The sequence below is a fragment of the Sander vitreus genome, chromosome 11, assembly GCF_031162955.1.
Source record: "Sander vitreus isolate 19-12246 chromosome 11, sanVit1, whole genome shotgun sequence".
Lineage (NCBI taxonomy): Eukaryota > Metazoa > Chordata > Actinopteri > Perciformes > Percidae > Sander > Sander vitreus.
Window position 1 is genome coordinate 3537293 of NC_135865.1, and position 14975 is coordinate 3552267.

Below are 14975 nucleotides of genomic sequence, written 5' to 3' on the forward strand. Positions count from 1 at the left end.
TGAAAAGAAAATTCACAATACTTTTATTGGCCAAATGCAACGAAAGAGTTTTTGTCTTGGAGCCAAGCTGTGGTCCAGTCTCCAGCAGTCCAGGACAAAGCCACAGCTTTAGTTCACTGTAAATGAGAGCTTTCGTTTTCCTTTGATTATCACTATTTCAGTCAGACAACTCACGTTAGAATTGTGGATTATAACAGCAACATTGTGTTTGACGCCCAGACTCCGTGTTGTCCATTTCCTGTTAGTTTGTTTTCTTCAGTAATCATTCCCAACCCTCACAGTTCACACCATGATTCATAACAAAGGAATTTCCCCAGTGTGGGATTAATAAAGTCTATCTTATCTTATCCTATAAGTCATCAACATGTTTCTAAAGGTTAGCACAGACATTATAGAACTGTAGTTTCTGTTAGATTTAAGTTTGTTTCTCAGTTCCTATGAATGATTTCATGGCTAACGGTGAATCCATTAACCCAATCAAAGCATGACATGATTGATTAGTTAATTGTTGAACAGCCAATGATCATGTGTTTCTGTCTGTCTCTCTGTTTGCAGAAACCAGTAATGACGCAGGGCTCATGAGGAGGAGGCTGAGCATTATGTGACTACATTACAGTTTGTAATCAACTGAAATTCAGTTGGAATGAAAGAGATTCCTATTTACATTTCAGAGACTGTCAACTGGGATGGGGGAGGCTTACATTAATATTTAAAACCGTTTCCTTGTGATATTGTTGTATTATTTTACTGGTATAGATCCATACCAAACCAAGTATATGTTGGAGTTGAACATTATATGCACTAACTGCTAGACTGGCATCTTAAGGCCCTGACACACCAAGCCGATAATTGGCCGTTGGACAGTCTGGCGAGGTCAGTGACTGGAGTCTGTTCTATGTGTTCCGTGCCGTCATCCGTCGGAGGGGCCGTCTGCCTTCATTTTGGCCAATTTGACATGTTGAATCGGAGGGCGGGCAGTCGGACTCAATGGCCAATCTGATTGGTGGAGTGCTAACCCGGAAATGACGAGCGGGATGATCGGGACGAACACCTCTCAAAATCTGACAAATCTTTTAAATTGACCTTTGTTGATCTGAAATGAAGACAGATTCAGCAACTGCACGGCCTATTTCGCTCTTAAAATGTTTTCAGAAACACGTTTCTGTGAACTATTTTCGTAAAATACGAAATCCTATTTCCGAACGAGCTGCCATTATGGCCGGCTGGAGAAGCCAGACCCACGTGACGCGTTCGTCATTTCCAGTTTTCATTTTAGCGCCACCTGCTGTTATGGAGACGTATTGCATCTCGCGCACGCGCAGAACGTACGCTCAAGTCGGCGTCGCTTTGGTGTGTTCCGAGGCACTTTTTTGACCAACTCGGGGAGACTGATCAGTCTGCTTTTTCTGCCAACGGTCAGCCGTGGGGTTGGTGTGTCAGAGACATTAGGGTGTAGGCCTTCTTGCAAGTTACTGTATTCACCTTAATGTGCAAAAAAAGCATTCTAATTTGCTGTTTTAATCTAAAAACCTAGTTATTTATTCAAATATTCACACAGTGCAAATGGAAACATGAAACACAATGTAAAATGTTTCCAGAGTAAAGCAGCATTTTAAATTAGGCTATTTATAGCCAGTCGAAAAAACAACAAAATTGAAATATTTTTACATTTTCCCTTCTTTTTTTTTTATTTCTGCAAAACCTGCGCATTCCTTGGGTGTATTATGACACAATATCTAAAAGGCATTTATAGTAAACTCATGAATTTTTCGAATGTTTTCCTTTTCTATTTATGCTAATAAGAGTTTTAAAGGTTCTAAGTGTAATTTAAGGAAACCCTTGTGATTAAGGAAACCGGTGTGAACCAATCTCAGCCTCCTGTTGCTCGCACTCCGTAGGCTCGAGCGATCATCGGCCAAAACAGTTACGTGATATACACCAGACCGAGACAGACTGGTAATATGTTTATAGAATGCTGGAAACTAAATTGCAACCATATTTAGAATAACTCTAGCTTGCCCTTTGCGAATCACTCCATCAGCCAACGCCACACAGCAACAAACGTCAGATCCATGCCAAGCAGCCAAGCCACAGTCAGCTGGCTAATCTTAGCTTAAGATATGGTTAGCTAGTCAGCCTTGCATCACTCTTGGCTAGTAGAAAGCAATCAGTTAAACAGCTTTGCTTTGTATTGTTACATCATTTATTGTAGGCTTAAACACCTTTTTTCATAATACATACAATACAAGTTAGTGTCATGGATCACGTTAGGGAAGACATTTTGCAAGTATTTAGCTTGCAATAATTTTAGCGACCAAGCACGCTAAGGTTAACCAGCTAGCTGGAATTTAGCTACGCTGCATAGATCTGGTGTTGTTTGCGTCGTAATATTAGCTGATGAAGTAATTTGCATAAAGCAAACTAGCCAATTTACCAGCCAGATCAGCCCTGGGAGTCTGGATGCATTAGCTGAACATTATCCACTCAAGACCGTATTTTACTATGTTAGCTAGCTAGCAATTTGTCAAGCAAAGCTAATGTTGCTGCCATTATATAGGTAAGAACCAGCCCCAGCGGCCGCAGTAACTCGAACCCAGCCAACGCTGGGCTCAACGGCAGCAACAGAAAGTTTGCTAATTCGGGGAGGCGGTCCGGGGCTCAGGACCCGCAGTACTGGGCTTCCTGAAACCAAGCCGCCACAGCCACCAACCAAAGGTCCATCTCAGGGCCGAGCTAAGGAGAGGCAATGGACTCAGGACAGCACATTACGTCCTAACCTTCGGATTTTTCCAATCCATCACATCCTCTACATCGAAATCAGTCCACAGGCTGTTATAGGCAAGGTCTCATATTTTGAGTTACGTTACAATCGGTTCACCTATTGAAAAAAAAAATGATATATGTAAAAAAATTACACATAGAACCTTTAAGGATTTTTACTATTTTTACATAATCATTAGTTTTATATTAACTTGCATCAGCTGTACATTCAATTGCGTTTGAAAAGGCTCCTAAAATTGGGACTTGCAATATAGTCTTTCTAATATTTTGCAATAGCACAATGCAAAGAGAAACAATTTATTTAAGTTTAACAGGAACTTTTTGAAAGTAAGTTATGCACAATTCTAAATGTTGATCAATTCTGTTATAGTAGATGATAAAGGATTAGCCATATTTTTTAATTGAAGATGGTTTCATTATTTCTATTAACTGTTTGTACATACAGACGGGTGACACATTAAAGTACAAACTTACTCTGAAAATGCATGATGCACGATGATATGAATCCTATGGCCTTAGCAGTCACAGATTGTCCTTGAATTAGTCACCCATCTGTAGATTTAAAAAATCCTGTTCTACTTTATTTTAAGTTGAAGCCCTTACTTAAATTATGTGTAATTCTAATTATGCAATGTTATAACAATGTTTGTCTCATTAGTATTACATTATTTACAAACTAAACTGTCATTTCATCTTCTTTTCTTTTTAACCACTAAAGTAGTTTGTGACCTGTGTGACCATAAACGTGACAACAGCATTTTCTACAGCAGTTCCCTGCTACTATGTTTTGTCTTTGCTGCCTCTTCCTGTTGCAGAACTGCATTATCTCTCTCAAATCATGCTTTTATTGTTGACACAGCGTTGGCCGTTTCCCAGAGCATTCAATCTATTATAGATCATCACACATTCCTCTTCTTATATGGCCTATATACAGTATTTTAACATGACTGATGAGCCCCGATGGCTCCTTGAATCCACAGGGAGGATTGAAGCAGTGTGCACTCGACGATATTTTCAGAAAATTGACATTCAAGAGAGGCTACTTTACAATACACAACACGTTTTATTTATATCCATAACATGAACTGACCCACAGTATATCATTTAGTTTATAACTTTTAGTTTAGGTTTATGAAAACCTTTGCTTCTCTGAAAATCCTTTCTGCTGGTTGAAATCCTCAGGCAGACATTAAGTAAAGTATTTGAAATAGCAACAACAGCTGATGGTTTGGAATAAACCGAAGAAAGAGCTAAGTAGTTATAGCATAATCAACGATGGTTGCCATTACTGAACGAAGAAAAGGGCACCACCGCCTACAGAAATGTAAAATGCCTCAACAGGCAACTCACTGGAAAAGATCTCATCTTTACCACAGATAAGTCTTTGACTGACAGATGAAGTACAGAAATCTTAACGATGTTGCCATAGAAAATCTCACAATTTAACACTTTAAAGTTTGATTTTGTGCCACAGCACCCCAAATCCAAAATACTCTCCCAGTTCATTGGGAACTTTTACCCCTTTCTCGTGAAAGCCAGGTCACACACACGCATTGGGCAGCTCCATAAGGAATTATTGTGTATCGTATATTGTTCTTGAGAGGTGGGTGACATCAGCATATTAACATATGCCTGCCCCACCTGCTGGAATATAAAGAGATGATGGAACAACTGATAAACTGAGATACCATCCGCCTCATAGAGCAGGTGAGAACTCGCTCCGAGACAACGCATTCCTTTGTCGTTCAGTCTCACTACAGTAATTGCTTGTGTCCAGTGATTGGGATTTACATTAATGTGACCATTCACACCTAGACGGAGAGAAGGATTTGCTCCGGTTCAGTCATCATTCCTGCACCTGTTCAGCTCCTGTGGTCCGACGGTAAGTCTTCATTTTTGTCCAATATTCCTGTAAATTCTGTACAATATTGTTTGGATCAGATGTGATGCCAGATTGGAGCCAGAATGTCGATTTAAACGGTCTTTTGAGATAAAAGGGGAAAAACCTCCTTGAGATATTGGTGCTAAAGCATCAAAAGTGATTTATTTTTTTTTATTGATTTTTTTAAAGTGATCCAAAGTGCATGTGACAGGCAACGTTATCAGTGGAGAGCCCGGATCAATCCAGTCATTGTATTTCCTATATGTTCCACCTCTGAAGGTCCTCCTTATCAGCTGCAAACTGATATTTGACACTATGTTCTGGGTTCAGATGTGACTGATTTTATTTTATTTTTGGGGTTTCGCTCCAGGTCGAGCTGCGATGAGGGTGTGTGCAGTGTTCTGTGCTGTCCTGCTGTTGCTGAGTCAAGCTCTGAGTGGATCTCATCGAGACCGCTCCATGCTTATCAGAAGTAAGGGATCCCTTAACTAATGACCCAAATATATGGAGACCCAAAGTGTTCAAAATCGACATTTTAAAAACCAATACTAATAAATACAGATACAATGTACAATATAACCATGAAAAAAGGTTTTTTTTATGTACTGTTTCCAAAGTCTTTTTTTTACTGCTGTTTTAATTTATAATACCAATACCTTTTTATCTTTGATTTGCTGTCGGATAACCAATCACATGACTTTGCCCATTTTACAAAAGGGCAAAAAGGCATTTCTTAATAATAAGAAATGCTGGATTGACATACAAATGGCCTGCAGTGAATACATTATTGTGAAATGAAATAAATTAAATATCACTGCCTTATAATAAGCCAGGTTTCTTTCATAATTTTGTCTATATTATACATTTTGTTTGTATTTGTTCAAATTTTAATTTTATAATGTACTATTTATTGTTTAACGTTAAGCACTTTAGGTTTCCATACATTTAAGGCTTTAAAGAACAGGGATAGCTCTACCTATGTGTTTTCAATGGTGTGAGCGCCACACACACATTTGAATGGATACCACAAGGCAAGACACTATATTTGTTTGATTTTTTCTTTTGTTTCATTCTTTTTTTCCTTTTATAACTTATGTGAACTGAACCTTTAAACTAATTTCTCTGTACATGTACGGTAACTGTTCCTCTTCCTATAGTCTTAATATCCTTCTTGCATACTAGAAGTGGGACACATTTTTTGGCAATGTTTTATTACTAATAGCACATAATGAAGGATACAGTATTGTTATATGATGTTTTAGGGGTTATGTTGTTATTTTGGTCCTAGCCGGGACTACTATGGTTGGCTGCTATAACACAGCCATTTAATGAGACTTATAAATGATGAAATCTGGGATTTGTCTCTTCTTTACATGTCCCTTCATCGTCTGCGTTGTCCAGATCCAGACATCGATGCTTCCTGGTATACAGGCAGAGGGATCAGACCTGTGGGGAGGTTCGGCCGAAAAGTTGCAAGGAGAAATAAGCATCTGGCTTTCATCACAGCAAACGTTTACAGACCAACAGCTCACAGTGATGACAATGTATGGATTACACAGTAACATGCTAAGGATGATTAAGTAGTGTGTTCTTATTTTTTTATGCTCATATTGGTTTTGTTCATTTAGGATGTCGAGGACTTTTCAAACATATTGCACAAGTAATTTTCTGTAAACATAGTGTAAATTCATTATTTTTTTCTAAATATGATATCATGGTCAGTTTTAAGTTTGCAAGTATTTTCAAGAAGGTAAAAATGAAGCAAAATATTCTTTTAAAATGTGTTTCTATAAACCCATGAAAACGTGTTGTAATTTAGTAAGTCCTGGAGAGGGCTTTATATGCTAATTAAAATTAACTAAATGGAATGTTTGAATCCCTGAGTTTTATCCCTGATGTAGTTCTAAAGTTTAGAACTGGATGCATACTGTACGTCATAACAGTTCTTCAGGCTTTTGTAATTTTGGACCCATAGCTGTCCATTTCACACAGACTGTTCAAGGCGGGAATGTTGCGCCATTATTCCACCTCGCTGTTCTCCGTAAAAGGTGCAAACACAGAATGGAGGGACAGAGTTGTTCCACTGTTAAGGCGGCAGCGGAGGTAGTACAACAGAGCCGAATCAACGTCTGTGTAAAAAGGAACAGCCGGCATTGCAGGACTACACGCACACCAGTAGACGTTGGCGCTGTTGTGTTATACTCTTGCATTCAGAATGCTGACTGCTCTCTAAAATCACACACTGGGGCAGCATAATGCTGGTGTTAGGTTCAGTGTAAAAAAAGCAATGCAGCAGTATAGCTGAATGTCTGTATAAGAGTAGTCTTCGCTTTGCCAGACCTTCCTCCACAGAGCTGTGGAGGAGGGTCTGGCTAGTCCACACAGCATTCTGGGATGGGAGAAAAACGTGCTCTGGTTTATTGGAATTTCTTTAAACCAATCACAATCGTCATGGGTGATGCTAAGCGCCGGACAGAGCCCTGGTGCCTCTGCAAAATAGCCTCAGGAAGTAACTTGTTTTGGTGGAACACGTGTACGTTCAAAAGTAGTTTTAGTCGTGCAACAGAAAACTCAGATTGGACAGATAGTCTAGCTAGCTGTCTGGATTTACCCTGCAGAGATCTGAGGAGCAGTTAACCATAGTTCTCATGAATCCACCGGAGTTTAGTACGCCAACACAAAGACAGAGGAAGGGGACGGACATTCAACTGAAGAGAAGGATATACGGCGGAATTTCCACTGGCAACGGAGCAATCCCAAAAGTGGAAGGTCGTGGATATTGACTTTAAGAGTCCATCTCTGGCTGAACCGGCTGACTCCCCTGACACATGAATAGCACAAAATGAATATAGGCCTACTGATTTGAATTATCATTGAACATAGTAGCCTAAACTGTGATAGTACAGAGAGTCATCTCTGAATGTGTATGACACAAATTGTTTTGCAGCTGAATGGTCGTGTATGGGGGGAAAAAATCTCTGTGGTGCATCATGTAACCTACAGTTCCAACCGTGGCCTCTATACACAATATGGAGACGCCAGACACATGTTTTGTTAGCCCTTCTAGCTTGGCTACTTCTATTGGAAAACTTGACACATGTAGTCAGAGGAAAAGTGCAAAACAGAATTGTCATTCAAGTTAGAAATGTTATCATATTCATGTATACATAGCTATTAGATTTTCCAAACCACATGTGGAAGCCTTCAATTCATAAGTTACTTCTTACTTATTGTGTCACCTCAATACAGCATATCGTAACTTTACGTTAAAAAAACAACCTTTAAATTGATTCAAGAATGAAGCATTAGTTTACTTCTGTACTTCATACTCCAGATCATTATCATTGATTTAACCTCACATTGGTTGTATTTACAGTTCAAGACTTTTAAATGGCTCAAAGCTGGTCTGAGATCACTAAAGGAGTTTGCACAACATCAGCAAAATCTGAAACAGCAGTGCTGAATGTTTTTATTCACAAGATTTATACACTTGACAACAAAATAATTTCACTGCATTTCATCCACTCAGGGTGAGGTGTTGCTTTTTTTTCTGTGAGGCATCAAAACCAAACGAGGACCAGCGGCCCCTTGGCCTTTACAGGAGCTTGGTTTCAATCAGCACAATAAAGCCCTGTTTCAGTGAAGATTATCATCAAAGATCTCAGCAATGTCATAAATCACTAAGCAGTAAAAAGTCCACATTTGGAGCCATTCTGCAGAGAAAAACTAGTGTGTGTGTGTGTGTGTGTGTGTGTGGGGGGGGGGTTAATGAGAGAAATGTGTTCATAGAACAGGATTGCAAGAGATGTCACTCTGTATGGAAGCTTCCGCCGGCCAAATGCAAACAGAAATACCATTTTATCTATTGTCAGCAGAGTCTTTAAAAAACTGGTGTTATTAAAGCAAAGGGACAATATTTGTGTTATGTATGATTGTGGTTGTCATGCATAGCGATTTTAATCCAAAACAGATTATTTTGCTTTACACATTTATAAAGCATTATGCCAGAAAAGAACGTGCAACAGCAACACTTCCTGTTCTATGGAACACACACAGATATATATCATGCTAATGTTGGTGTGTCAAGTATAGAGCTGGAATTGTGATCTGTTTAGCCTAGCTTAGCATAAATCAGAACAGATCTCTTTCTTCTTTGGGGGAGGGTATACATAACTTTTTGCCATGAGTAATTTTTGAACGGGACACCAATAGTACAGCCAAAATTGTACCTGAATAGGATATGTGTACACAGAGGAAAGCCTTACTATTATTAGTGTAGCATGTACTACTTAAGGGGACCGGTATTTCAACCCAATTTAAAAACATTTTCCTAATCTTAACTAATCATATTGGTGCCTAAACTTAACTGTCGTCACCGCATGATGGTCACCTTTTGGGCTAAACCACTGTGAGAGGGGGGTACTCAAAATGTTTCCAAGCTTAAAATGCATTTTCCGTTTCCGAGATTATATTGTTGATCGACTTACACCATTATTTAAAGTATATATCCATTTAATATTTACAACAGCGTGGTTTTTAATAACGTTTTTAGGGGGAGACCGCACCTTTTCACATTTTGGAGTTCTTTATTTACCATTTAAAGTTATACAAATTAGGCAAATGTCTATCACTTACAGTACTTATCTGTCTCCTCCACCAGGGTACAAATTAAATCATTTCCATCTCCAGACCAGCAAATTGTGAAAAAACTTTCAAAGTTTGGACTGTTCGAATACAGTTTTTTATTATTAGATTACCCTGGACAGGGTGTATATTAATAAAGAAAAGAATTTAAAGAACCATACTCAACGGAACTGTGCTCAGGGGATCTCTGCTCAGATTAATCACAGGCAGGAGACACAGAATGAAAGTAATTGGTATCAGTTCAACATCTGGCATATAGACACTGAGGGCATTGACCCTAGTCCTAAACCCACCGAGGAAAATCAGTACAACAAATGGAACTCTTGTGGATGGATCGCTAGTACAACTGTAACACAAAAGCCAAGGACTTATACTGCATTAAAAATATTGAGAAGCTTTTAGCCTCAAGTAAAACATCCTTAAAAAATGCATTCCTTGTTTACATTCCACCACAATGCAAATTGCAGGATAAATGCAGTGCATTGGTTAGTAGAATTAAACAGGCAGAGAACCACAGATTCAGAATCCAACAGCATTTTATTTTTCCTTCGATGTTTTTTTTGTATTTGTGTTACCCAGTGCAGCTTTGAAATGATGACAGAGAAACAAAGACAAGCAGCAATTCAGTTGGCAGTGACAGACGTTAGGGTCCAACTTTGCAGCAGGATACAAAAGGATTGAACGTTTCTCCACGATGCAGATCCACATGTGCCGTCTCCTTCCACTCTGACAGCCCACCCTGCTGCGCTCCAATACACTCGTACACTCTGTGGGCTGAATCAGACCTCGGGTTACTGAAGGCATCATCACGCTCACAGCTGTAGTACATGCAGGCACCTTAGAGGCCAAATGGCACCTCAGACCTACACTTAGACAATGTCTCTAATACTACAAAGAAACGGTCACAGAAAAGTGCAACAGAAAAAGAACAAAGAGGTTGACAGACAGTGCTCGGGAGCCAGAGGGAGCCGAGCTCCCAGAGAGTGAGGACTGGCTCCCATGAAAGCAACAAAGTCAAAAATCTGAGGGGGTCTCTCACATCTGAAGGTGTCTGCCATATGTGGCATGGTAATTTAATCTTAAACAACGCTCATTATCCATCCCTGTGCGGTCTCTTACCATTAAATACGTTAAATTAAAATATAAAATATAGGCTACTACGGGACGTAGACCTGAGCCTACCCTACGCTCATGAACGCAGCATGACTGCACTTCACTACCACACCACTAGGCTATGTGAGCAAACCGCATATAGGCTATGATTAATATTAACAGTCTATGGCTACGATCGATTTGACAGCACTCGCAAGTCCGAAGAAGTCACCTTGCTTTTAGCTTAATGTGTTTTTGAGGTAAATATGCCTACCACCAATACATCTTAAATAAATAAATACATCTGTAGCTATTCCAGATGTTCCAGGTACGTCCAGCTGGGAGGCGGCCTCGGGGGAGACCCAGGACTAGGTGGAGGGATTATATCTCTAACCTGGCCTGGGAACGCCTCGGGATCCCCCAGTCGGAGCTGGTTAATGTGGCCCGGGAAAGGGAAGTTTGGGGTCCCTTGCTGGAGCTGCTACCCCCGCGACCTGACCCCGGATAAGCGGATGAAGATGGATGGATCTGTAGCTATCCTCTGCCATTCAGAACTCCGGAAAAGTTCCCAGATATTTTGAAACACCTGTCAGCAATACAATGCAATCTCTGATGGCGGAATATTCAGTGAATAGGCTTCCCAACAACATCTCAGTGCAAATTCCAAAATTGTTCGTCTATTTATTTCCACGGTTCAACACACGAGACGACTGAACACCCAGGTGTTGTTATCACTACGTGTACATTATAAGACTAGAACATAGTTTGGCTGTGCAATGGCTTTACTCATTTCTGCCAGTTAGTGCTTTTTTCCTGTGTAGAAGTTAAAGACTACATGCGTTGTTGTGTTTGACACGGAGGATATCTGAGACGGTGGTCTGGTTCAAATGAGTTATGTTTTATTTCATTGTGAAATTGAGAATGACACTCAGACTAAATCATTTAGTATATTTCTTTGTATTGCGAAATTGAAATGAAATATGGACTATTACAATCAATAATATGTTGAAATTAATTAAAAGGACTCCATTTCTGTAAAAAAAAAATCTCTGTCTGTTGTGTGCGTGTGTCAAGTTATAGCCTAAGCCTACCGTGCGCATATACTGCACAAAAGCTATAATTGTATAGCCTTGTTAGGCTATGTGCCGGGTGTGCCAACTATTTTTTATGAGGTAGAGAGACCCCCTTAAAGACAAAAAGATAATTTGAGCACTGTTGACAGATGAGTTATGTTGTGTGTGTGCCTTTTTGACTATGATCTTTTACAAATCTTACATACTTTGCACATGAATTATTTCTACTAACAATGGAAACAGGATTACAAAAAAACATGTATGCAACATCTAATGCAGTCAGCAAGAAAGAGTGAAGAGCAAAAAGAGAATGGGAGAGAGGGTATGGATAGAGATGAGGTGGCTCATTAATCTAGGGTGCTTGCATCCAATTTGTTTGCATAATAGTCTAGGAAAGTGTTTTTTTTCTATTCTGACAACTGACATTACATAACGAAACAAGCATGAGTGTGACAATATGTCATCATTTTCATACTGCCAATAATTGTGTGGAAATTATAGATAAAGTGTGTTTGTATCTACTGCTCTCTAGTGGTAGATAAGTGATCTTGGATCTTGGTTCCCAGAGATTAGTCTGTCAGGTGGACACTCTGTGACTTTATATGAATCCAGCTTCCTCTATTAAGATTAGGACACTCTAACAGCAACCTTAACCCTCATAGTCTTCTAGGATATTTCCAAGCATCTGATTGGTGCGACTTTATGAGGCAAAGCCAACCTAGGAGCCAACCTGGGAGGCTGCGTTCAGGCAATAAAAGTCTCAAATAACTTCTTTATTGCAGTTCCTTTAACACCCTTTACTTACCTACAGCGAGCAGCAGCTGGCAGATTTGATCCCCTGACAGGGCTGATGTCTCTGTAAAAAATAAGCCCCTGTCATTGGCCAGACTCTGTCCTTCCTGTATGATGACATAAACATACATTGCATGTCACAGATTGAAACATACAGTAGATTTGACTATGCATGTTGAATAGGGATGGATTGAGATTAAGGAAGGTGATCCTCTGTGTGTGTACTGTACCTGCACTGAGACTTGTCGATTCTGTGCCAGATCTCCCTTGTTGCCTACCAGCCATATGACCGTAGATCCTGGTATGTACTGTTTCTCAAGCTCTTTGAGCCACACTTGAGCTCTGATGAAGGTTTCCTATAGTGGCACAAACATACACAGGGATACATGATGGCATTAGCACCAGGATATGAGTCAAGAGGAGACGAGATAAGTCATTTCCACAGCCAGGCGTCTGTTCCGTTTACCCTTTTGCTGATATCGTAGACCAGGAGTGCAGCGTGGGCTCCTCTGTAGTAAAGTGGGGTGACACTGTGGTATTTTTCCTGCCCTGCCGTGTCCCATATCTCAAAGCGAAGAGTGACGTCACTCAGATGCACCACTCGGGTCAGGTAGGCACCTTAAGGGGCAGACAGCACAATGATAGGGCTTGGCTTAGAGATTGGTCCTGGCTGGACAACCCTGTCTCCTATGTTCACATGAAACTAAACTGCATTCTCAATTACATCCTCGTACCAGTGACAGGCGCACATTTGAAACAGTAGCCGTTTAAAACATGTGGTTAACATTGTAAATTGAAACAAAACTACTTGATTAGGTTAAGAAAAAGATCGTGGTTTGGGTTCAAATAAATAGCCTTTGTTATGTAGGCTATGTGACTTGAGTTCAGTATGTTACTTAAAGGACAATTCCGGAGCAAAACGAACCTAGGGGTTAATAACAGATGTGTACCCACTGGATCGTTCTCTGGGACATGTTTTCATGCTAATCGAAAGTGTTTGTAGCTTGAAACAAGCTAGCGCAGACCGCTGATTAGCTTACAACGCTAGTATTCGGGGCACAGGGAAAGTAAAAACAAATCGCTTATTATACCACTAAAAAGGCTCAAACTATCACCACACTTCAACGGTAGCATAATGAGGGTCCCTTATTGTAAACTGAAGCATTGAGAACATTGTAAGTGTACAGACAGTTTATTAAAAAGTAGTTTAGAAAGACAGTAGCTCCCAAAACAGCAGCCACCTGTATATACGAGAACGCGACAGTCTTAATAATCTATCTTTTTAATAAACTGTCTGTGCACTTACAAAGTTCTGAATGCTTCGGTTAACATTTAGGGACCCTCATTATGCTACCGTTAAAGTGTGGTGATATTTTGAGCCTTTTTAGTGGTATAAACAGCGATTTGTTTTTACTTTCCCTGTGCCCCGAATACTAGCGTTGTAAGCTAATCAGCGGTCCGCGCTAGCTTGTTTCAAGCTACAGACACATTCAATTAGCATGAAAACATGTCCCAGAGAACAATTGAGTAGGTACACATCCGTTATTAACCCCTAGGTTCGTTTTGCGCCGGAATTGTCCGTTAAGTCAAATAAGTCAACATTGACTTTTAGTTTTACACGGGACACGAACAGTGGGCTTCCTGGGTGAAAGCCTTCTTCCTACACGGGCTTTAAACACAGACTTTGATTAGAAACATATTTGTGATACGACAAAAACAAAAGTACTCCGGGACTAAATACGTGATTTAGACCTATGAAGCTACAGCCATGAGACGTTAACCTAGCTTAGCATAAACACTGGAAACTATAGGGAACAGCTAGCCTGGCGCTTTCCGAAGTAAAAAAATATGCCTGCAAGCACCAATAAAGCTTAACACATTATATCTTGTTTGTTGAATATGTACAAAAACTGAGCTTTAAAAACACAAAGTTTTGGTTTCTCCAGGAATTCACTGCTCCCCGCCAAGAAATAGTCCAGCACATATAACTCCCTGTTAGACCACAACTTGTGTTTTTTACATTGTACATAGATTTAGTTAATGAGTAAAAATGTAGAAGTGTTTTCTTTTGTTTTCTTCCTACAGAGCCATGCTATCTGTTTCCACCTTGTAGTCTTTCTGCTATGCTAAGCTAACCATCTCCTGACTGTAGCTTCATATTGACCTTACAGACGTGAGAGTGGTATAGCTCTTCTAATGTAACTCTCAGCGAGACAGCAAATAAGCCATTTTCACACCATTTAAAAACTATTTATTTGACTACTTTTCAGTATTAACCCATTTCACTCTGATATGTGCTACAATAACAATTGCTATCTCAAGCTCCTAGTGTCATGAACTCACAGCCTACAGTAGGTGATGTAGTCTTGAACTCATCTTTGCCAAATCGCAGTGCCAGGCTGGACTTCCCCACGCCAGAGCTTCCCAGAAGTACCATCTTAACCCTGAGCGTCTGCACAGGTCTACTCAAAGTCTCCCTGCGGCGCTGAGCTCCTCCTGGCACCATGGGGAGCTTTTCCCCCATTCAAAAGTTCACTTTACTCCAAAAGACTGAGAAAATACAAATGGACAAGACAGAAAAAAGTCCAAGGATGTCCTCCGGTCCTGATTCCGTAGTCAGCCTTTATTCCAGTTAAAAAGCAACAGCTACTCCAAACTGTATATGTCGTCTCTGTTGTGAGAGTCTGACGCTGTGCCAGCTGACCTTTTTT

General features: G+C 40.1%; 2 protein-coding genes across 6 annotated transcripts in view; one reads left to right on the forward strand and one right to left on the reverse strand.

Moving 5' to 3' along the window:
* Positions 1 to 3543, forward strand: part of mlphb (melanophilin b) — a 65819-nt gene extending 62276 nt beyond the window's left edge. For all 5 annotated transcript variants that reach the window (XM_078263083.1, XM_078263082.1, XM_078263084.1 and 2 more), the window contains one exon: positions 556 to 3543. In XM_078263083.1, the coding sequence (XP_078119209.1) occupies positions 556 to 582 (27 nt within the window). In that variant the 3' untranslated portion in view covers positions 583 to 3543. The remainder of the gene's footprint in view (positions 1 to 555) is intronic.
* A 6319-nt stretch (positions 3544 to 9862) lies between these two features.
* LOC144525976 (ras-related protein Rab-17-like) lies at positions 9863 to 14975 on the reverse strand. Its single transcript, XM_078263087.1, has 5 exons — positions 14608 to 14975; positions 12731 to 12882; positions 12495 to 12620; positions 12278 to 12371; positions 9863 to 10081 (listed from the first exon to the last, which is right to left on the reverse strand). Exons 1-5 carry the CDS (start codon positions 14786 to 14788, stop codon positions 9951 to 9953), a joined length of 684 nt encoding a protein of 227 aa, XP_078119213.1. The 5' UTR covers positions 14789 to 14975; the 3' UTR covers positions 9863 to 9950.

Excerpts from the sequence above, each read along its gene's own strand:
- LOC144525976 (XM_078263087.1), bottom strand. The coding sequence starts at position 14,788 with ATGGGGGAAAAGCTCCCCATGGTGCCAGGAGGAGCTCAGCGCCGCAGG. Across the intron at positions 12,621-12,730 it reads TCTACGATATCAGCAAAAGG|GAAACCTTCATCAGAGCTCA; the intron begins GTAAACGGAACA and ends GTGCCACTATAG. Across the intron at positions 12,372-12,494 it reads ATCGACAAGTCTCAGTGCAG|GAAGGACAGAGTCTGGCCAA; the intron begins GTACAGTACACA and ends GTCATCATACAG.